General features: G+C 45.1%; 1 protein-coding gene across 1 annotated transcript in view; it reads right to left on the bottom strand.

Moving 5' to 3' along the window:
• The window catches only part of ADARB2 (adenosine deaminase RNA specific B2 (inactive)), a 273,461-nt gene that overhangs the window by 23,028 nt on the left and 226,424 nt on the right, over window positions 1–24,009 (bottom strand). Inside the window, exons 7-8 of the mRNA XM_056857121.1 lie at window positions 17,803–17,954; window positions 3,184–3,352 (exon numbers count right to left, since the gene is read on the bottom strand). Coding sequence (XP_056713099.1) covers window positions 3,184–3,352; window positions 17,803–17,954 — 321 coding nt within the window. The remainder of the gene's footprint in view (window positions 1–3,183; window positions 3,353–17,802; window positions 17,955–24,009) is intronic.

Genomic DNA, 24,009 nt, shown 5'->3' with positions numbered 1-24,009 from the left:
GGGCCTCTGGAGCCACCTCCCCTTTGCTGCAGGGAGAGGCACTTAAAAGCGGGGTGGGGGGGACTTCTCTCAGCAGGGGAGTTGGAGGGAGCGGAGCATGGCTTTTTTTTGTTCTCCTTTAAGTCACTTTGACATCAGGAAGAAGAAGAGGAAGAGGAAGAGGAAGAGGAGTTGGTTTTTATACGCCGACCTTCTCTACCACTTAAGGGAGAATCAAACTAGCTTGCAGTCACCTACCCTGTGAGGTAGGTAGGGCTGAGAGAGTGTGAGTAGCCCAAGGTCACCCAGCTGGCTTCATGCGGAGGAGTGGGGAAACAAATCTAGTTCACCAGATTAGTGTTTGCTGCTCATGTGGAGGAGTGGGGAATCAAACACGGTTCTCTAGATCAGAGTTCACTGCTCCAAACAACTGCTCTTAAATACTATACCACGCTGTTGAAGGAGTTAGTCTCTCTCTCTCTCTCTCTCTCTCTCATTATACTAGAACTCAAGGGCACTCAATGAAGTTGATGGGTGATAGATTTAGGACAGACAAAAGGAAGTACTTCTTCACACGAGTAAGTAAATTGCAGAATTTATTGCCAGTGGATGTAGCGATGGATGGTAGAAAGTATGGTGGTAGAAAGTGCCATCAAGTCACATCCAACTTATGGTGTAGGGTTTTCAAGGCAAAGTGACAAGCAGATGTGGCTCACCATTGCCTGCCTCTGCACAGTAACCCTGGACTTCCTTGGTGGTCTCCCATCCAAGTACTAACCGGGCAGACTCTGCTTAGCTTCCGCGATCTGATAAGAACAGGCTAGCCTGGGCCATCCATGTCTGGGTAGACACTAGCATAGATGGCTTTAAAAGGAGTTCAGACATTTTCATGGAGGAGAGGTCCTTAGGTGGCTACTAACCATACAGGGAACCTTCCCATTCAGCAGCAGTATACTTCTGAACATCAGCCCTATGAGGCAACGTCAGAGGAAGGCCTTGGCCTCTAACCCGTTCGTTGGCCCTCCAAGGCACCTGGTTGGCCACTGTGTGAAACAGGATGGACCCAGTAGTGCATCTCTCTCTCTCTCTCTTGTGTTCAGACCCTTCTCCAGGAAGGGGTGTGTACATCTGTGTGTGCACATTACATCATCTTGCCCAGTATCCCCCAAAAGCCAGGTCTAATCATGTGAAAACAAACTAACCCCCAGAACAGCTAAACATTAGGAAGAACTTTCTAACACAGCGGTTCCTCAGTGGAACAGGCTTCCTCAGGAGGTAGTGGGCTCTCCTTTCCTGGAGGTTTTTAAGCAGAGGCTAGATGGCTATCTTGTCAGCAATGCTGATTCTATGACCTTAGGGAGATCATGAGAGGGAGGGCAGGAAGGGTTGTGTCAGTGTTTGGCTCTTGTGGCCCTTTCTTGCATGCCCAGGGTAATGCTGATCACCACTTTGGGGTCAGGAAGCAATTTTCCTCCGGGCCAGACTGGTCATCTTCTGGGCGTGGAGTAGGGGTCACAGGGGATGTGGATGGGAGGTAGTTGGGAATTTCCTGCATTGTGCAGGGGGTTGGACTAGATGATGCCGGTGGTCCCTTCCAACTCTATGATTCTATGAACCTCCTCTCAAATAAAAATATCCTTCAATCTTGATTATATAACACTGACATCAGAGAGTTGTCTCAGTGAAGTGAGATCTAAAAGTAATTTTTTTACAGGAGTGACATCGAAACTTCAGAAAAACATCCCCTATCCCTCAAAACATTGCAGCTGCACACACATTACATTTCACGCTGTTTTTCCGGTGAAGATATATGTCTTCTATTGTGTTCTAGGAAAGCTGCAAGCCTGTCAATCAAACACTAGCTAAGAACATTTGTGTGAGTGTCTACCAGCATGTAGTTTCTAAAACTATGGCTTTTAAGTTGTTTTCCAGCTTCCTGGGAAGCTGAAGTTTCCCCAGTTAGAAAACTGAGTAAAGGCAGTTTAACTTCCCCCAAAGAGAGCTTTACCAATGACCGATCTTCTACTGTGGGGAACATCCACAGTGAATGTACTTGTAGGTAGGATTGTCAATTCCAGGTTAGGACATTCCTAGAAATTTGGGGGTGGAGACAGGGAGGGGCAGGATTTGGGGAGGGCAGGGAGATCCGTGGGGTAAAATGTCATCGAGCCCACCCTCCAGAGCAGCTCCAGGGGAGCTGATCTCTGTGGTCTGGAGATCAGTTATAATTGAGGGAGATCTCCAGGGCCATCTGGAGGTTGGCAACCCTATTCTTTGATGAACATGTCAGTGTGGAAAGGGTTCCCTGAAGTGTGTGGAAAGGGTTCCCCGAAGTGTGAAAACTATTGTTTTAGATGGCAACCATCGCAGGGGCAGCCTAAATTACAAGCTTTATTAGTTCCAATTCGGGGCATATATGAGGTTTCTCATGGGCATACGGAGTCCCACACAAGCAAGGACTCATCCACTTCCATCAGTTTCACTGAGTATTCCAGAACAGTTCCTGACAGTAAAATAAACCCTCAGTCCAGCGCTCATGTGGCATTTTTGAAAGGTGAGCAGTTCAGTTTATTCATTTACAGTCATTTGACCAGCAGATAAACATTGTTAAAACCGATCAACACAGAGCCAGGATTACAATTTTGATGCGCTAACCCGAGCTCTAGTGGCAATGTACCAAAACTTTGCCACTGTCGGAAACGCTGGCATCTTTATCCTCAAGTAACTATTTAATAATAAAATCATCGGAATGCCTAAAAACTCTGGTCAACAAGGGCAAAATCAGCCTATTTCTGATATCCTGATAAAATTCACGATACAGTAAAATATGGGTAGTTGTCTCAACATCAGAGTTACAGGGGCACAACCTAGACTCCAAAGGTAAATGCTGGAATCTCCCGCCGAGCAAGGCGGGCGGAAAGGCATTAAAACAAGCTCTTGAAAAAGCCCATCGAAATTTGGTAAAAGCGATGGAGGTTAGATAAGGAGCCGAAGAGAATCCCTCCCAACTCTTTAGTAATCTGTATGGTCTTGGAAGAAGGGCCTTCTCATTCTGCAGTTCAATGTTCAAGCCCATTTCTAGTAAATTATCAGGGGCTAGACTCTTCATTTTCCACATCACTAGATTTATTTTCCCACCAGGAAACAATCTTCGATAACATTTCCACACCCATCACTTGTTTTAGAATTTCAGTATGATATTACCTGGCAATTTTGTCTGTGCAAGACATTGTGACTAGCTGTTCCCCCAGAAGCACGCCGTCCCACGTCTGAACCGCACTGTGACATCGGGCTGGGATGGTTCCTTCCCCAGATTCAATCTTTGTTCGGAGATGCCCGCGGTACTTCCTTACTATGTGCTTGCTGCTGTTCACTGGGTTTAAAAAAATAGAGAGAAAGAGAAACGACAATGAGGAGAGAGCAAATAAATATTTTTATATTGTCGAAGGCTTTCACGGTCAGAGTTCATTGGTTCTCGTAGGTTATCCGGGCTGTGTAACCGTGGTCTTGGTATTTTCTTTCCTGACGTTTCGCCAGCAGCTGTGGCAGGCATCTACAGAGGAGTAACACTGAAGGACAGTGACAGCGAAACGTCAGGAAAGAAAATACCAAGACCATGGTTACACAGCCTGGATAACCTACGAGAACCAAATATTTTTATGTTTATCTTCTTGAGCAGACCAGACTGGGAACACAGAGCAGCTTAAATGCGCTCTACGTAAGAGTTAATCCAAGTCGTCAGCTCTGTAACAAGATCCACAACTTAACAGAGCTTACTTCTGAGAAAGCACCGCAAAGGACTGGGCTGCATGACTGGGCCCCATGCATTTATTTATTTATTTATTTATTTAAGTAATTTATTCTCTGGAGAACATGCTCAAGGTGGCTTACCAAGAAAAGCATAATAACGGAAAAGCGGGGTTTGGGGTGGGAGGGACCTCATCAGTAGGGCTGCCAGGTCCCTCTTCACCACCGGCGGGAGGTTTTTGGGTCTGAGCCTGAGGAGGGTGGGGTTTGGGGAGGGGAGGGACTTCAATGCCATGGAGTCCAGTTGCCAAAGCGTCCATTTTCTCCAGGTGAACTGATCTCTATCGGCTGGAGATCAGTTGTAATAGAAGGAGATATCCAACTATTACCTGGAGGTTGGCAAGCCTACTCATCAGGGTACAATGCCATAGAGTCCACCCTCCAAAGCAGCCATTTTCTCCAAGGGAACTGATCTCTATCTTCTGGAGATCAATTCAGGTCCCACCTGGAGACTGGCAACCCTAGGCGTGAGCTAGCTAGGCCTCCCATGTCCCTACGAAATGGAGTTTTCTAAGCTGAAGAGAGAAGGGGCGTGCGTATTTCCATGCGTCTGTCCGGAAAGCTGTTTTTGAAGGTGACCCGTCCCATCCATTCAGCGGCTGACTTGTCTACAAGGGCCTTGTTCGTTGGGCAGAAATAAAAGATGAGGTGTTGAGAGCCAACTGGCTGTTTTGAGGCCACTGGGCGCAGAGCAGCTTTTATCAAGTCCCTCTCGTCATTTTGCCAGACCCCACTGGCTTTGTCACAGTTTATTCTATGGTTGTTAGCGACAACTGAAGAAATTGATTTGACTCTGGCTGGTGCCAATGGATTTTTTACAAAAAGAAAAAAAAGGCATTGGAAAAATAAATTGGTTCAGAACCCTGGGATTAGAAAGAAGAGCAAATACATGTAGAATAGCAATACTAGCGTTGGCCTGCCAGCCGTTCTGCTGGCTCCTGATCATGGTGGTCACTGTCGCCTCCTGGGGCCTGCACAAAGGAACTGAGACCTAACATGTCACCATCTTGCACAAATAGGGTTGCCAACCTCCAGGTACTAGAAGAAACCCTCAATGAAGGAAAAAAGCTACAGTAACGCAACCATAATATGCTTACTAGATTTTATAAATTCAAATTCTCGTTATTTGCACAATCTCTCATTTATACTAATCAGAACAAGTAAGAACAGGACTAGGATGTACATGCAATGTTACAAAAATTAGGCAGTATCCTATATCAGACCCAACACAGCATAAGGCTGCTAAGAAAAACCTGCAGAAGGACTCTGATGAATAATGCGCCATACACGGACCAAGCAGTTCAACTGTGGACTTCCGTCGTTCTTATTCCATCCATAAGGCGGTTCAATGATGAGAAATAATGAGACTTTGAATTTATAAAATCTAGTAAGCATATTGTGGTTGCATTACTGTAGCTTTTTTCCTTCATTGAGGGTTTATCCTAACATACATATCAGTACGCTCTATTTTTTTGCAACCTCCAGGTACTAGCTGGAGATTTCCGGCTATTACAACTGATCTCCAGCCGATAGAGATCCGTTCACCTGGAGAAAAATGGCCCCTTTGGCAACTGGCCTCTATGGCATTGAAGTCCCTCCCCTCCCCAAACCTCACCCTCCTCAAGCTCTGCCCCAAAAGCCTCCCACTGGTGGGGAAGAGGGACCTGGCAACCCTATGCACAAAGCAGACAGAATAATCTTTTAACCGTGTTTATTCATACATAGGGTTGCCAAGTCCCTCTTTGCCACCAGCGGGAGGTTTTTGGGGCCAAGCCTGAGGAGGGCGGGGTTTGGGGAGGGGAGGGACTTCAATGCCATACAGTCCAGTTGCCAAAGGGGGCATTTTCTCCAGGTGAACGGATTTCTATTGGCTGGAGATCAGTTGCAATAGCAGATCTCCAGCTAGTACCTGGAGCTTGGCAACACTGTTAATAGAACAGCACTGTGGAACCGGGAGCCTGAATCCCACACTTTATAACGGAAGAATATAGGTTGAGAGGTGTAGCTTTTCCAGTTGAGGAGCACAATTGTGCAGCAAGTTGTCTAGTGATGGACTTATTGAAATTAAATGGGAAAGAAAACACCAATAAGTAGCCCAGTCAACCCCTGCTCTGCCAGAAAGTTAACCGGGGTAACTTTAGGTCAGTCTCTCTCTCTCACTCTCAGCCTAATCTACCTCGTAGGGATGTTGTGAGGATATAATGAGAAGGGGGAATCATGACCTCCTCGGAGGAATGGGTGGGATAAAAACACAAATAAATATGAAGGTTTTGGATATAAACATTCCCTACCCTGCTTGGGAAAGCTGTGTCAAGAGGCAGTGAGGTTAGGGTTGCCAACCTCCAGGTACTAGCTGAAGATCTCCTGCTATTACAACTGATCTCCAGCCGATAGAGTTCAGTTCACCTGGAGAAAATGGCCGCTTTGGCAATTGGATTCTATGGCATTGAAGTCCCACCCCTCCCCAAACCATGCCCTCCTCAGGCTCTGCCTTAAAACCCTCCCACTGGTGGTGAAGAGGGACCTGACAACCCTAGGCTATTCCTAATTTCCAAAATACTTCCACTTGCTGGGTGACCTTGGGCCGGTCACACACTCTCAGCCCTGACCCCTGGCTAGTATTTGGATGGGAAACCTCCAAGGAATACCAGGGTCGTGATGCGGAGGCAGGCAGTAGCAAACCACCTCTGAACGTCTCTTGCCTTGAAAACTCTATGAGATCGCCATAAGTCAGCTATGACTTGACAGCAAAAACAAACCATCAAGCAAAACCAAGTGGATATTCTAGGGAATGCAGATCCTAGGCCAGGTTTGGCTGTGTTTGTGTTTCTAAATCCTGGCATACAACTGCACCCATAGGCGTGTCAAGCCACAACATGGAGTTATTTCTGAGTGGGTGACAGCCTGCTTTGAAGCTACCATCGCTCTTAGGGTTGCCAACCTCCAGGTGGTGGCTGGAGATGTCCCGCTATTACAACTGATCTCCAGGCGATAGAAATCTGTTCCCCTGGAGAAAATAGCTGCTTTGGCAATTGGACTTCATAGGGCGAAAACGCATGGTCGCTTTAGCCTCCTTTATTTAGCCAGGATTCAGCCAGGATCGAACGTATGCGTCTTGCCGAACATGCGTTCTATCCTGGTTGAATCCTGGCTGAAACAGGGAAGTAGGCTAAAGCAACCATGCGTTTTCGCCCTATGACATTGAAGTCCCTCCCCAAACCCTGCCCTCCTCTGGCTCTGCCCCCAAATCTCCAGGTATTTCCCAACTCAGAGCTGGCAACCCTAATTTCTCTCCACCAGAATCTCCAGTTAATGACATCATTGCTCCAGGCCTGAAAAAAAGCTGCGTGCCCCCGAACCGCTGCATGCTGTTATCCCCAGAAATCAGTGGCTTGTGGAAAGCTTTCAGATGTTCCATTATCTTGTCTAATTTTCTCCTTACTTCATCCTCACAAATGCACCGACTCACACCTTGAAAATCGTCCTTCTCCTCTTCCAACTCTGACTGGCCTACTCTTTGATTTCCAGATCTGAAGTCCTCAAATTGCTACCAAGGCTTTGTATTTAGCGTTCGCATTTCAAAGCTTGCACAGTAGAAATGGTAGAAGGGAAACACACAAACACACACACACACACACTACAGCATTACCTGAAAATACCAGCAATTCCAGGACAGGGTGAATATGCTGTAATTTACATGACTTTGATTATACTAAGTAAATGTTAGCTGACAAGGATCAAAGCCTGAGCAAGGTACATTGACAGACGTAATTACAAAATGCAAACGGATTCAGACACAAATAGGAGCCAGCCCTTGTCAGGCATTCTGCTCACTTCACTCATATTCCAGGCAGATTCAGAAATGTATTTGAAACCTATTTTTATAGTTCACAGTTATGCACTTAAAGATTTTTTTCAGGGCTGAAATGGATGGAAAGGTTCCCACGTCCAAACTCCTTCCCAAAGTCCCCTCAAGGACAACCTCACCCAGGACTGAATGACATACCACAGACCACATTGTTCCATCCCCAAATAGAATGTAAGAAGGAACACAGAATGGCGCAGTGGTTAAGAGTGGTGGTTTGGAGCGATGGAGAACCAGGTTTGATTCCCCACTCCGCCACATGAGCAGCAGAGGCTAATCGGGTGAACTGGATTTGTTTCCCCACTCCAGGAGAAAATGACTGCTTTAGAGGGAACTCTGCTGAGCTTCCTCCCCACCCCAAACTCTACCCTCCCTAGGTTCCACCCACAAATCTCCAGGAATTTCCCAACCCAGAGCTGGCGACCCTGGTTTCATGGGAGGTGAAAAATTCTTAGGATATAACCAAATTCATACCATTCATTTGGGAGCCAGCGTGGTATAGTGGTTAAGAGCGATGGTTTGGAGTGGTGGACTCTGATCTGGAGAACTGGGTTTGATTTCCCACTCCTCCAAATGAGTGGTAGAGCCTAATCTGGTGAACTGGATTTGTTTCCCCACTCCTACACATGAAGCCAGATGGGTGACCTTGGGCTAGTCACACTCTCTCAGTTCCACCTACCTCACAGAGTGTCTAGTATGGGAAGGGGAAGGTGAGTGTAAGCCGGTTTGATTCTTCCTTAAGTGGTAAAGAAAGTTGGCATATAAAAACCAACTCTTCTTCTTCCTCTTCTACAGGATATCACGTGTGTACAGAGCGTGCCAGACAGCTTAAGAAAAGCAGCCCATTTACACATTTGCTCCTGTGCTATCTTCTGAATTGGTATTTGGCCAGCATGGTGTAGTGGTTTGGAGTGGTGGACTCTAATCTGGAGATCTAGGTTTGATTCCCCACTCCTCCACATGAGCACCGGACTCTAATCTGGAGAACCAGGTTGGTTTCTCCACTCCTACACATGAAGCCTGCTGGGTGACGCTGGGCTAGTCACAGTTCTCTCCAAACTCTCTCAGCCCCACCTACCTCACAAGGTGTGTGTTTGTGGTGAGAGGAAGGGAAGGCAATTGTAAGCCAGTTTGAATCTCCTTAAAGGAAGATAAAATAGGGGTATAAAAACCAACTCTTCTTCTTCTTCTTTGGTAGAACATCTGCTTGGCATGAAGAAGATCCTAGATTCAATTCCTGGCATGTCTAGTTAAAAGGACCTGGTGATGTGAAAGACTTCTACCTGAGCTCCTGTCTGAGTAGACAGTATTGACCTTGGTGGACTGTTGATCCAACTCAGTATAAGGCAGCTTCATGTGTTCAAGCAAATAATATTTAAGATCTCCATGGAAGCACTAGTCAACTTATTCATAGTTCATGTAGACATTCCCTGCTCCTTTGGGGATACAAGTCCGTATGCACTCATGCTATTGCAAAAAGGGAACAATATGAAATTGATATACACAGACATGTACATGTGGCTACACTAGGGTTGCCAACCTCCAGGTAGAGAGATCTCCTGCAGAATGTTACTCATGTTTGCTCACTGGGCTTACTCACAGAATTGCACTGTTAATCAATTCCTGCCTAGTCTAACCTTTCTGGTTCTCTGTTTCTCAAGATTTTGAGCGTAACTCCAGACAAAATGTTGTAGTTGAATCAGGGAGACCTGTGTTCAAATCCCTACTCTCTTAACTATCTGGGAAGACCTTAGGCAAGTAACACCTTCTAAGCCTCGGGCCAAATGTTATGTGAGATCTCCTGACTTACAAAGCAGAAATGCTGCCAATTTTTTGGAGAAGTGGCAGGAAGAGGGAGAAAACGTGTAATCTCCGCTCTCCCCATTCCTGATCAAAATAACCTCCCCTGGTTGCTATGTGTGTTTCAGGAGGAAAAAATACAGGTACCTAGTGTTGAGTTAGGATGTGGGTAAGCAACCCTCTCAGCAGCCCTGTGGAGAAATAAGACAAATGATGTAGAGAAAAATTAACTGACGTTGTATTTGCCTGCCTAACACGAAAGTTGAGGGCAGCAGGAAAAGAGGAAGACCCAACAAGAGATGGACTGACTCAATAACGGAAGCCACAAACCTCAATTTGCAAGATCTGAGCAAGGCTGTCAATGATAGGACATTTTGGAGGACTTTCATTCATAGGGTCGCCATGAGTCGGAAGCGACTTGACGGCACTTAACACACACACACAACATGAAATTTTAGTCCTGAACTGGGCAGCAAAATGTTTGTTAGCAGTTAATGTAAGCTCCGTTTTCTGGAACAGTTATTTTTGGTCAGCTTTCTTACAAGACGAATCTCCAAGATGTATTTATTTATGTACTGCTAAATTACCTGGTCCAGTCTGCTGTTGCTTGCTTCTTCGGATTGATCAAAGCTTCCACGACTGCAAGGATTTCTGATCTTTGCATAGCTTATTCTCCTCTTGCTTACCTTCACTAATGGCTGGGGAAGGGGGAAGAATGGGGGGGGGGCAGGTGCAGAGAAAGCAGCCAAGATGTTCCTTCAGCTGGAACAAGATGTCAACCCGACCCCAGCTTTAGAGAGGACCAATTTAAAAATCGTTTGGAGTGGGTTTATGATGTGTGCCTGACTAGACATTAGATGTGTAAATCACTTCTCAGGATGTCAGAGAAAAAGGAAATGCAGAATTATTAGCATCAATTTTGTATTTTGAATGGATAGGGGGGAAAACCCTGCCCTCTTAAAAAAACACTAAAATGGAATATTTTTAGCAGCAATCTACAACAATTCGGCCTTTTTGTTATGACAGACAATGCTTTTTTTTTAAAAAAAAGTAAAAAGCAAATTAAACAATTTTCACGCCTCTACCCAGTTTTTTAAAAAAACGCTGGAAATGAATGGTGATTAAACAGAATCACATGAGTAAAAACCTGTCTGAAATTCACATGCGGCTGCCTCTGAAGTTCATTTTCTATTTCTCTGCTTCACTGGATGCTACTTCTTCTTTTTTTTTTTTTTACTATGAAGGGAGGGGAGCTCGCTTGCATTCCCACCCGCTGCTTTTCTACTGGCCTTTCAGTTCATCAGTGTAGTTTATAAAGTGTTGTAAGAGTTCTTGGAAACAAATGGCAATTCAAACAGCCGTGAAATCCAGTAATCCTTCTGATTACAGATGCTTATATAAAAAGGCTCTAACCTATTTAAGCAGATTTCAGTGAATGCTTTTGTTGATTAATTGGCAAAGGCAAATTTTAATAGGTGGGGTTGAAAGTTAAGGGCATGCTTGTTTATTTTAGTACATGGCTATAACAGAGAATAAATGACAGCCAGCCATATTAGTCTGCTTTAGCCAGGGCAGGGCACATTATTGTTACTTCCCCATCACATCTCCATTTGCCATGTGAACTTTAAAGTAAATACATTATTTCAAAATAGTCTCCATGTTTAACTGCATACCCCAGTCTTCCCTTTCCTTGCTCCTCTTCCCACATAAATAGGGCTGTCACTAGGGTTGCCAACCTCCAGGTACTAGCTGGAGATCTCCTGCTATTCCAACTGATCTCCAGCCTATACAGATCAGTTCCCCGGGAGAAAATGGGTGCTTTGGCAATTGGACTCTATGGCATTGAAGTCCCTCCCTCTCCAAACCCTGCCCTCCTCAGGCTCCGCCCCAAAAACCCTCCCACTGGTGGCAAAGAGGGACCTGGCAACCCTAGCTGCCTAGGTCCTGCTGCCCAAAGAAAATTTTAAATAGAAAAATAAGGCCTCGTCAACTTATAGGGAGTTCTTACCATAGACCTCTTGGCGATTCCTAGAACAACTCAGAAGTGACAAAGGGTAGCTCTAGGAATCGCCGGAAACTCTATGGTAAGAACTTGTGGTTTAGCAAAGACAAACAAACTATAGGCCAGGATGGCTTTGGGTAGCCTGATCTAGGGCTAGAGGTCTGGATAGACTATAATCTTGGGCTGCCAAGAATCCAAGAACTGGTCCACCAAGCCTAGCTGATGATGCTCTCATCTCTGCTGCTCTGAGGCAGCTAAGGCTGGATCAACAGCACCCAAACTGATGAGGAAGAGTCACTGCAGGGCAGGGATGCAGACGCGCTACTAGGCTACACCAGATAGTGAGTGAGATAAGCTAATAATCCTACAACAACAGCGGAGATCAAAAGCTTGTCATGACTGGCCCACTCAGGCAGGAGCTTAGGGACAATTGCCTACATTACCCTGTGGGTACAACATCATTGCCTGGAAGGAATGAGATTGTGCCTTTCTGTTCCAGTTGCTGTACACATCTGGTCTAAGACTGCCAGATGTTCATGGGTGGGCCATTTCTGCCATTATGTATAATTTGGCCCTGAAAGCATTTCCACAAGTCGTGCGCAAATCCTTTTATGATCCTCATCCATGAATCTTTGATGTGACTGCTTGATTCGTGGCACCTCACTCAACAAATCCGGCTGCAGCAGTTTGTTTATTTTTTAAAAGCATTTGTAGGCGACCTTTCCTGTGAGGCTCAAGGTGGTTTCCATGCCATGTGCAAACATAAAGTCCACTGGAGATCGATAATATTTCCATAAAACCACACCATATCCATTGATCCAACATAATAAACTAAAGTGAACCACAACATCACAGTATTGGCCCTCCAAAATAATGCTGTTTTACGTGCTGTCCTAAAGACAAGTAACCCAACACCTTCCTTGGCAGTCCATTCCAGAAACATGAAGCCATCACTGGGGGGAAAAAACTAGCACTGGCCACAGTTGACTTAACATTCTGAAGAAAAGGTGCAGAGAGTGAAGCCTTCTGGAAGAATGGAGCAGGTATGTGGGCTCATATAAGGAAAGAGAGTCCTTCAGAAAGATGGCCACATTACCCTCCAACTAGGGTTGCCAACCTTCAGTTGGTGGCTGGAGATCTCCCGCTATTACAAGTAATCTCCAGGAGTCAGAGATCAGTTCATCTGGAGAAAATGGTCGCGTTGGAAGGTGGACTTTAAGGCATTATACCCCATTGAAGCCCCTCCCCTCACCAAATCCCGCCCTCTTCAGGCGCCACCCCCAAAGTCTCCAGGTATTTCCCAACTCGGAGCTGGCAACCCTACCTCCAGCTATAGCCCATAACAATAAATGCCTAGCTGAGACCATAAAAACTATAGAGTGCTAGGGGAGGAGGAAGGTAGAGCATATTGGCTTACAGGTGCCACAAAAAGTACACAAAGGCTGAAATGGAGTTCTCTGTGATTCAGCAAGAGACACGTTGCTTTCCAGTCAGCAGCCAGTTGCTGTTTCACATCAAGGATTCAGGAATGAAATAAACCCAAAACAAAGTTGGAAAAAGGTAAGTCTTTTGCTATTTCTTTGCAGTTTTTCTCTGGATCTTCCTGATACGAGTTTTGTAAATAGATACCAGTAAAACACCAAACTGTCAGTTTTGTGGTGGAAAGTGCTGTCAACAGCTGACTTATGGTGGCCCCACAGGGTTTTCAAGGCAAAGAGGTGAACAGAGGTGGTTTACCAGTGCCTGCCTCTGCTTAGTAACCCTGGACTTCTTGGTGGTTTCCCATCCAAGTACCAAGCAGCGCCAACCCTGCTTAGCTTCCGAGATACCGCAACAAAAACATGAAGGTTTTCATTAACCAGAACTCCACAACTTTGTAATCCATTTCCCACCTGATCTTACAAAAGCAAGTAAGACATGTGTTCAAACTCATGAGCCCAGGTCCCGTTTTTGCTTTCACCCTTAGAGAAAAGGAGAAAATAGATGCCATTTGTACATCACAATGATATTTGAGGGTTGGAAATATTATACAAGATGAGATTTTCAGAAGCAGAGTTTTGCCTTGCCAGGATTAGTTGCTCTCTTTAGTAATAGAATCCTATCGCTTTTCAGGATTTGAATTATATATCAGAAAGTGAAGTGAAATCACAAAAAAAAATTAATCAAAGGAATTAAGATTCTGTACAGGTGGCTTGCTTCGAGACACCAATCAAAGCAAGTGCAGCTTGAAGATTTCAAGAGTATTATTTTTAATTACTAATTGCACCACTCATCTAAAATTAGCATTTCGATGCCACCATTTTGAAAGTGCACAGGTCCCATAGCACAAAGTAGGGGTCCCTGACATTAAAAAAGGTACTTTGGAAATTTTCAAAGTTCTGCCTGCCCTTTTGTATTTTCTTTTCAAGAGATAATGCTGCAAAACACAAAGGCATAACAGAATGAAATAACATGACTCACAAATTCTGGACTAGGGCTGCCAAACCCCCTGGAGGAATGGGGGAGTCATCTAATCCCTAACTCAAATCCAAGGTACGTACAATGGTGTGTGAGGTCACTTCCAAAGAAAACGGGAAGTGATGTCATTACATCGGGATGATGTTCTAGGTTTCGCTCAAACTCTGAGTCATCCCCAGCATAATGATATCAGTTCTGGTTTTTGCCAGAAGTAATGTTGCATGCACCTGGTTTCAATTTAGAAACATTCCAAAGTGATATGGGACTGTACGTATTATATTATTTGATTTAAATGCTTTTTTCCCTGTTCTATTGTTATCTTTTCCATTTTTAGTCTTCACGACTTGTTCCGTTATATAGATTTTGTACTTTATTATCATTACTATTATTATTATTAATATGGCCTTATATAATTGTGCCTTAGCTTTTCTGCATTAAATTGGAAATGATCTTTCCATTTCTTCTGTGGCTGGAAAAGGCACCTGAACTAAAATTCTTTAAATTAGTTCCTGCCAACTGACCAACTAACATTTTGATTGATAAATCTATCAGCGAAGGCAGCTAAAGCCTGAAGCCCTGGTTTCTTTGCCATAGAACTGATGCGTGTTTTACGTGCTTCCCATAGAGATCTATATTTGATCTGTTGCTTTCTTCTGCTAGGTCTCCACCAGGGCGAGTGGAAATCCTGGCTCCGACTCTCACCCCTGGATTACCTACAAACTCAACGACCCAGTTGTGGGGGTGGTGGGCACGGATCCTGTTGAGTTGGAAGCGCTATGGAATGTGTCTGCATCGCAGCTCTGGCACAGTTGTAGGTTAATAGGCAAGCAGGAGGAAGACGGCACGTGGAGCAGATGCAATGGTGTGTTTCAGACCTAACGGGACCGTGGGATAAAACAGGAGCTGGGCTATCAGGAAGTCAATGGCACAAGGCAATGCAACATGTTAGCAGAAGATAGAAAAGCAACCCAGGGGGAAGAGGAGGGAGACAGCCCCAGGGCAGACTTGATTCGCTTGCCGCTTCCCTAGACTGTCTAGGGATGACAAATTGGAAGGCGATGACCGACTGAGAGCAAATGGCCTGGCAAGGGTTGCCAACCTCCAGGTACTAGCTGGAGATCGCCTGCTATTACAACTGATCTCCAGCTGATAGAGATCAGTTCCCCTGCAGAAAATGGCCACTTTGGCAATTGGACTCTATGGCATTGAAGTCCTTCCCCTCCCCAAACCCCACCCTCCTCAGACTCCACCCCCAAAACCTCCTGCCGGTGGCTAAGAGGGACCTGGCAACCCTAGGCTTGGCAAAAGAAGGAGACCATTGGTTGGGTTTTGACTTCCATTTTACTTTAAAATCGTCTTCTGGGGCGGGGGGAAGGCAAGGAACCAAGTTTCTACTTCAGAAAACCTCTCAGTCTTTTCCCAAGTGGAGATTTTTAAGACCTCAAAATACCCTTAAAAGATGCTTTTGTCCTTGCCCATTGCTATTATTAATCCTTATTATCATCATATAGCACCAATTATTTGTGTGGTGCTTATCAGAAAGGCACCAGGATAAAAGAGAGATCCTTATCTTGAGAAGCTTACACGTGAAATTTCTAAACATCTTAACTTTAGCGGAAACGGAACACAGGGATAGAAAGAAAAGTAAGGGAGAAAAGAGGACAACAATTCCAAATTAACAGCTAGATTCCAGTCTAGTAGCACCTCAAGAGACCAATTTTTTTGGGGGGGGAGTATGAGCTTCCGAGAGTCTAAGTTCCTTTCGTCAGATATAAAATAGCTTGCAAAGGAGCTGCTCTGGAAAAGGCTTCATTTTGTCTAGCAAGCTTGGCACTTGGGAAACTTTACTACCCTGGTTACAAATAGCATTATGAAGACACTGTGAAAGAAAATGACAAAAGATGAGAAATTACAAAGACAACTTACAAAAACAAGAGTAAGCTCAGTCTTAACTAAAAAGCCCCCTTTTAGTATGAACTAAAATTATGGTTGTATTAGACAACCTTGCCACGTTTAAGAGACACACAAAGACACAACGCACAGGAGGACTCTATCAATCGTCTCCTTTTTGCTACAACCGGCATGGCAGCAGAAAACTACAAAATTGTAATCCTTAATGTGCCACCTTAACTGTTAGCAGGACCACATGCTTTAGGAGTCTGTCTTCTGAGGGTAGCTGATTTTCTCTCTTACAATAACCAAGCGCTTGAGAAAGAGAGGGAAGTTGTGGCCTCCCCAAAAGGTACTTGGGGAAGCCACAGTGGATAATGCAGGAAGAACTGGGAAGGAGATTTGAAGAATGGCTTTGTGAAGTTGCCATGCAAAAATCAAGGCAAGATGCGGCATTTAAAATGTTAATGCATCTTTAGAGGCTCATCCTGCGTGTTTGATGGGTTATCCTGGCTCTAGGATAATAACTCCCTGACTGAATATATGAGAAGGGTAACAACATTTGTCTTGGTTTTATTGTCATGAAAAAGTAAATGAAAAGGTGGGAGGATAAGGGCAGGAGACCTATCTAATAAATGTAAATTGTCAGATATTTCCAGTAATGGTGGTGGAAAGTGCCATCAAGTCACAGACGACTTATGGCAACCCCATGGGGTTTCAAGGCAAGAGACACACAGAAGTGGTTTGCCATAGCCTGCTTCTGAGTAACAACCCTGGAGTTCCCTCCCATCCAAGTACGAACCAGGGCCAACCCTACTTAGCTTCTGAGAGCTGTTGAGATTGGGCTAGCCCAGAGTTTCCCCAGCTTTTTGAGTCATGGAGCACTTTTCAGGAAATTAATCACGGAGCACTAATTTTCAACTAGCACCTATATACTAAACCGAATGACAGTGGAATTTTTCTTTCCAATCTCTTCATGGAACACTAGGAGATATTTTGCGGAGCACCGTTTGGGAACCTCTGGGCTAGCCCAAATATTGAATGCCCAAAGAAAAGGTTGTCGTATATGTCCTACTGGAAAGACAGCTTTTGGTGAGGTTAAACATGGCAGAAAGGTGATCTTCTATTTGTTGAGCTTGGGGCAGACAAAATGTGCCTTCCCCTGATAATACTATATATCTGAAGCCCCTCCATTCTTGGAACAAATTTCCTTCTCCTGCCTGAACCATGGTTAAAAAGTTCACCACCACTAGAATTAACTATAGTTACGTTTAACCTAGATTACATAGCTTCAAACACTATTTAAATAAGTATCCTGGTTAAACTTAACCTTGGTTAACACTGGTGTTGAAAAACCATGCACCCAAGGAAGAGGGGAATTTGCTTTGGGGAGAGGACGAACTGCAAGAAGACAGAGGCCATTTTTGCATGGTCAATTTTGATGCTCGCTCAAAGCTGTTTTTTAAAATGCAACTTTAAAATGCCTTTTCACGGTCCCGACGCAAAAGGAGAAGTTCCACTCCCCCCACTCACCTGCTCCTTTGTTCCTGTTTGCATAGCCATTAGCATATGCATAGCTAACGCACCTCTGTTGTTTTGCATTGTTCCTTGAGGGGGATTCTTCACGGTAAACACCAAAGGTCATGTTAAATGGGCTCTTTAGTAATGCGAAGCAGGTATGCGCTGGCTTCGCAGTCACTTCCGGAATGACGGTTCAGCGTGCAAAATTTAAAAAAAAATATGCGGGGCAATTCAGCCTGGAACGTGCTGCTAATTACCATGCAAAAATGGCCAGAATGAACTCCTGAGTCCCAACTCCTTATCCGCAAAAAAATAGGAAATTAGTGTTATGTCTACACCAGCCCAAGGAGAGAAGGATATTTTTTCCTGTTTCTGAAGCTTTGTTGCACTATTTCTGCTATCTCCTTAGGAGGAAGCACGGAATGAACATGTTAATAGGAAAAAAAGAAAAGAAATAAGAGCAGGGAAGCACAGTTCTTACAGTCAGTCGTGATTTCGTAGGGGGAGTTGAGGCGTGCGTCTCCGCAGGGCGAAGTGCTCACGTACAGATGGAACAGAACGTTCTCTTTTAGCCTGTAGCCTCCCTCTTTTAACCGCACGAAGATTGATCGCTCCCCGTCTTCTTGCCGCTTGCTAGGATCACAAAGAGAGGTTGTAGGTCATTTGTTACACTCTAAATCAGAACTAATTCCGCTCTCCTTACGGGTTAGTCTGCAGCCTATTTGGTGGCATACACATTTTCTTCTCTAGCGCGTTGCATCCTCCCTTTCTAGGTATGAACTCCAGCATCCTAGTAAAATTAAGGCTCAAGCCATCGTCACGCCACTTACACACAGCGAAATAATTTGTATGCAGTCTTTAAAAGATCAACTGTTTTAGAGTTAAGCAGCTGGAGGTGTTTCAACGTTTTTCACCCTCAACTTTTAAAATCCAATACATCTGAAGGCTGTTTGGCCACTGAATTTAGATACAAGTGCTTTTTTATTGTTTTGCATGTTTAAAAAGAAGGGAAAATATGTGGTAAAATACTATGATTTATAAGCAGGTGAAAAGGGAATCTTTTAAACCATTGGTGTAGTGTAGAGGTTAAGAGTGGTGGACTCTAATCTGGTGAACCGGGTTGGTTTCCTCATTCCTACACATGAAGCCAGCTGGGCGACCTTGGATTAGTCACAGCTCTCTCAGAGCTCTCTCAGCCTCACAAGGTGTCTGCTGTGGGGAGAGGAAGGGAAGGAGATTGTAAGCTGGGTTGATTCTCCTTAAAAGGTAGAGAAAGTTGGCATATAAAAACCAACTCTTTTTCTTCGTTGAGTGGTAGATACAAACTAAAAATGCTACAGAAGATAGCCCCTTCCCTATATAAGAGGAACAGAAGAGAACCTATAACCACCAATTTATGAATGGAAAAGTAAGTATACTTTTTCTTAATGTATTGTCCTACATTGAGGATGCAGAATGTTATGTGCATTAGGTTGTTTAAAATAGGGGAGTAACTGGTAGCTTTGGGATCTGAGCAGGAATTTTTTGGGACTTGAATTGGCCATGAAAGAGTTCCTTTTTCACCTGCTTCATACTGTATCAGGGAGCTTAAGCTTATTTATATAATCATGGTTAGAGTAGACTGGTAAGGCCCTAACTGAGGTGGCTGGTATGAAATCGGCAGTAGTGCTGCCTAAGTTCAGAGCCAAGGCAGTCTCAACTCTGAATTAATTTTGAACTCTGAACTAATTTCTCAACTCTGAACTAATTTTGTGAGTCATTCTGTTTTCAGCCAATCTTGAAAATAAAATGTGGTAAAAACCACTTTCTAAAAACTCTTGGTGGGAACTAGAAAAGGTGTTGGCAGGGTACCCATGGGTGCCACGTTGGGGATCCCTACCATAGAGCTCTCAAGGCAAGAGATGTTCAGGGGTGGTTTGCCTCTGCAGAGTAACCCTGGACTTCCTTGGTGGTCTCCCATCCAAGTACTAATAAGGGCTGACCCTGCTTAGCCTCCAAGATCTGATGAGACTGGGTTAGCTTGGGCCATCAGGGGAAATAGGATAAGTTGAGAATAAGATGTTTGAAGACTAAAACCCAACACACTGATGATTAGAAACATTTACTTGAAAATAACCCAAGTGGATTCCTCTGTAAATTCCACAGATCCTAAAAGACCACAGTCTTCATTCATTTTGTTATAAATCAATTTGAGAGGAACCAATGAAGGGGGATCTTCTGTAGTTTGTGGGTGGGGGTGGGGGGCACTGCTAGGATGACCAGCCTGGAAACCCGTGCCTTCTTTGCACGGTAGGAAGATGCAAACACCCATATTTCTCAACTCTGAACTAACTTTGCGAATCGTTCTGTTTGCAGCCAGTCTAGAAAATACCATTGCTGTTTTGGAAACGAAACATGCATTGGTCTTTCCAAACCAACTGGGGACAGAAAGCAAAGGGCGATAAAAATGGTGTGCGTACGGGATGGCGGAAATGAGAAATTCTCACAAATACCCCCGATGTCCTTATTATGTTGCCCAGGGATTGTCCCTGGAATTATGTCAGAAGTAGGCTTCAGGTGCGCAGGTCGCCTTCCCCCAATTTATTCCCCTGCCCCTGCCTCAGGGTAGACATTGATGACTGAACAGAGAGAGGCCGGTTTAAAGAAAGCTCTTGTTTAGTTGTAAACTTCTAACCATGAGGAGGAGAGCAGTTTCACTTCAGCCAAACTCCCAAGGGCCAAGTAGTAAAAGAATAGGCCCTTAGCGATGCCTTTATGGCCTCAGCCCTCGCTCTGTTTCTTCAAGGGGTCCCCAAGCTTGTTTGCAATACGAGTCTGCCTCCGGTCAGCGCCGAATGGAAATGGATTTACCCAGCAGCGGACCTGCAGTCCTTCGACACTGAGAAAGATCGGGGAATTGGTGCTGGAAGCTGCTTTAAAGTGGTCTGGCTTTGAAGAAGAAGTGGGGGGGAAGGAACACAAATAAGGATATGTAGAGAAGCCCGGGGTCAGTTCGTTGCTCAGCCATCTTGGTTGGGGTAAACCAGCCGAAGGTCTGCCTGCATGACCCCTTTAGACCTTCCTTAGTGGCTGATGCCAGTTTTTCCATAGTACAAAAGGAGAATCAATCCAAGCGAGCCGATTTTCTGCCCTCTTTTTAAAAACCGTCCCTCGTGCGATGCTTGCGTCGGCACAGATGTTTGTAATAACTGAGAATTTGTCAGAACTACAAAGTATAAAATCGTACTCCGGTATGATGAGCTTAACTTGGTTTACTTAGGGCAGTCCCTTGGATACACTGAGGATATAAAATAATATTTTTAAAGAGGTGCACATACAATAACTATGTGTGTATATGGTTAAGATTATATATGTGTGAGAGATCCCCTCTCTCTGAGTTTGCTTCTCCAAATCAAATGTTCAGACGGTGGTAAAGAAACAAAGGATTTATTGAAGACATCAGGAGATGAGACAGGCACAGGTAGAAAGTTGCAAGTGAGGGGCTATTCGGGTTTACAGAATATATTGACTCCAGGGCACTGGGGCACTGGGGTTCACACTTATTGTTATGGGAAGTTACAAGCTTGGCATAATACAAAACATCAGACGAGTCCCAGGAAGTCTGGTGAAGCTATCACACTTCCAAGGCCGCATCGGCCTGAGGGAGTACTGACAGGAAGAACAGCGGGGGGGAAGATACATGGGGCAATCAGGCCTGGCGCCTGAGACCAGAAGGTGTGAACTGCTTTTACGAGTTCACTGATAACAAAGCAGGTGATGGGAAGCAGAGACACATAGACAGAGACCCTCACATTATGGTGTGTGTGTGTGGGGGGTTCCTCAGCAAATCCCTCTCATTTCCTAATTTTTTTGTTGAACAAGAGTATGAGTGCTTTTCTTGAGAAAAGCAATATTACAGCGTGGTGTAGTGGTTAAGAGTGGAGATTTGGAGCGGTGGAGTCTGATGTGGAGAACCGGGTTTGATTCCCCCCCACTCCTCCACATGAGCGGTGGAGGCTAATCTGGTGAACTAGATTTGTTTCCCTGCTCCTACATATGAAGCCAGCTGGGTGACCCTGGGCTAGTCATAGCTCTCTTAGAGCTCACTCAGCCCCACCTACCTCGCAGGGTGTCTGTTGTGGGGAGGGGAAGGGAAGGTGATTGTAAGCCGGTTTGAATCTCCCTTAACTGGTAGAGAAAGTCGGCATATAAAAACCAACTCTTCTTTTTCTACATTATAATATACGAATTGCAGGCACCACCCTGACAACGGTATTATCTTCCCAACACATGTATACGGACAAAAGAGAGTCTCGCTTCACCTTTCACAAGCTACACAGCACATGCGCACAAATTATTAGTACTCATCATGTCTGAAAACTAACGATAGCTCATTCATTAATGGGACTAATTAACAGGATTTTCACTTGGGTCTTCAGGTTTCTCCTACAGATAGATAATAATCTTTTTTAAAAAATAAAATAAAATCCCAGAGCGGTTGGTGTTCTTGCAAAGTCTGCAGGCAGCTAAACTACTTTCCTTCTTTTCCTTCGGTACACTTGACAATCCTTCGCAACTCTTTGTGTTCTCGTTCTACCAGCTTGTCATCTTGCCTGATCACCGCCTCCCCTTCCAGCACAGTCTGCATGCTGCTCAAACCGCTCGGCTGTCACTCTTCCACGGTTTGCTTGTTTTGTCGTTTTTTGACGCTGTGATGCGTTTTCTGTCGAGCGAAATTTACGGGCACATTACCCTGCTTGACAGCAGCACGGCGCCACTAGGAACTCCCGAGGAGAGGGCGGCCCCCCGCTGCTCTCTCATTTTCCTGCCACCTTCCGTGAACTCGTCCGAACCACCTTAATTGCATTATCACCCTGGCAGAAAACTCTGGAACAACGGAATATCTGAAAACCTCACTACTTCAAGAGATTTTTTAGAAATCACACCTATTCTGAAAAAAATCAGAGCTAAAACAGCACAGAGTTATTGTCTGCTGTTGTTAAAATGCGCTGCTGAAGTAGGGTTGCCAGGTCCCTCTTCACCACCGGCGGGAGGTTTTGGGGGCCTGAGGAGGGTGGGGTTTGGAGAAGGGAGGGACTTCAATGCCATAGAGTCCAATTGCCAAAGCGGCCATTTTCTCCAGGTGAACTGATCTCTATCGGCTGGACATCAGTTGTAACAGTACGAGATCTCCAGGTAGTACCTGGAGGTTGGCAACCCTATGCTGAAGAAACCTGGGAGTAAAGAGCTATCATTACTTTTTCAGACGTTGTGAGTATTAATACTTTGTGCACATGAACCGTGTACCTTGTGAAAGTTGAAGCGAGACTCTCTTTTGTCCATACACATGTGTTGGGAAGATAATACCGGGTATGATGTATGGTGGGCAGGGTTGCCAGCTCTGGATTGGGAAATACCTGGAGATTTCGGGGTGGAGCCTGGGGAAGGTGGGGTTTTGGGAGAGGAGGGACCTCAGCGGAGTATAATGCCGTAGAGTCCACCCTCCAAAGCCACCATTTTCTCCAGGGGAACTGATCTTGGTCAGCTGGAGATCAACTGTAATAGCAGGAGATCTCCAGGTACCACCTGGAGGGTGGCAGCCCTAGTGGTGGGAGTATGGGAATAGGCCTCAGTTCTGCAGGTTCTATATTGGCCTAGATTAAATAAGACTCATGGACGAATTTCCTCCCTGTAGTATTGCAAAAGTTGAAAATGGGTAAAGGTGACTCACATTGTTTCTTCATGCCAAACAGTAAATGACCTGGTGTTGACTACGGTTTTTCATTCTCCAAATGTCTGACTCCATCAGACCATTTGGGGAGGGGATGTGGCTCAGTGGTAGAGCATCTGCTTGGCATGCAGAAGGTCCCAGGTTCAATCCCCAGCATCTCCAGTTAAAGAGACTAGGCAAATAGGTGATGTGAAAGACCTCTGCCTGAGACCCTGGAGAGCCACTGCCGGTCCGAGTAGACAATACTGACTTGGATGGGCCAAGGGTCTGATATAAGGCAGCTTCATGTGTTCATGTGACCGAAAGTTATTTTTTTGGGAGGAGGCAAGGGGAGCAGTGCCATTAACAGACCATTATTGAAACGCAGAGAGCCAGCAGGGGTTAGATTGTTGGACTAGGATCTGGGAGACTCGGGTTCGAGTTTCCACTCTGCCGTGGAAGCTTGCTGGGTGAGTTTAGGCGAGTCACTCTCAGCCTAACCTGCCTCATAGGGTTGTTGTGAGGATAAAATGGAGGGAGGAAGAACGACGTCTGCCACTTCAGGCCTCACTGTGGAGAAAAGCTGGGTATAAATATGTAAATAAATTCTTTAAAGTAATATCTGATTCTGGGAGAGAGGAGAAAGAAGGAAGCTGGGAAGGGGTTGGGGAGCCTGTTCTCTTCTGACATCCTTTTGCCAGAAGTGCATGAAGCCTGTTCAGACCAAGAACTATTTTTAAGTTGAACCCATGGTACCCAATAGGGATGCCAACCTCCAGGTGGGGCCTGGAGATCTCCCAGAATTACTGTACAACAGATCCCAAGACAACAGGGATCGGTCCCCTCAAGGAAATGGAGGGTGGACTCTATGGCATTATACCCTCTCCTCCACAGGCTCCGCTCCCAAATCTCCAGGAAGCTGCTGACCTGGTGCTGACAATCCTACAAACCCGGTCAACACTGTGTGAACAAAGGGCGACAGAAAGGTTTCAAAAGGAT

Source organism: Euleptes europaea, chromosome 11 (assembly GCF_029931775.1).
Source record: "Euleptes europaea isolate rEulEur1 chromosome 11, rEulEur1.hap1, whole genome shotgun sequence".
NCBI lineage: Eukaryota > Metazoa > Chordata > Lepidosauria > Squamata > Sphaerodactylidae > Euleptes > Euleptes europaea.
Note: the sequence above shows the minus strand (reverse complement) of the source record. Positions and strands in the feature narration are given on the sequence as shown.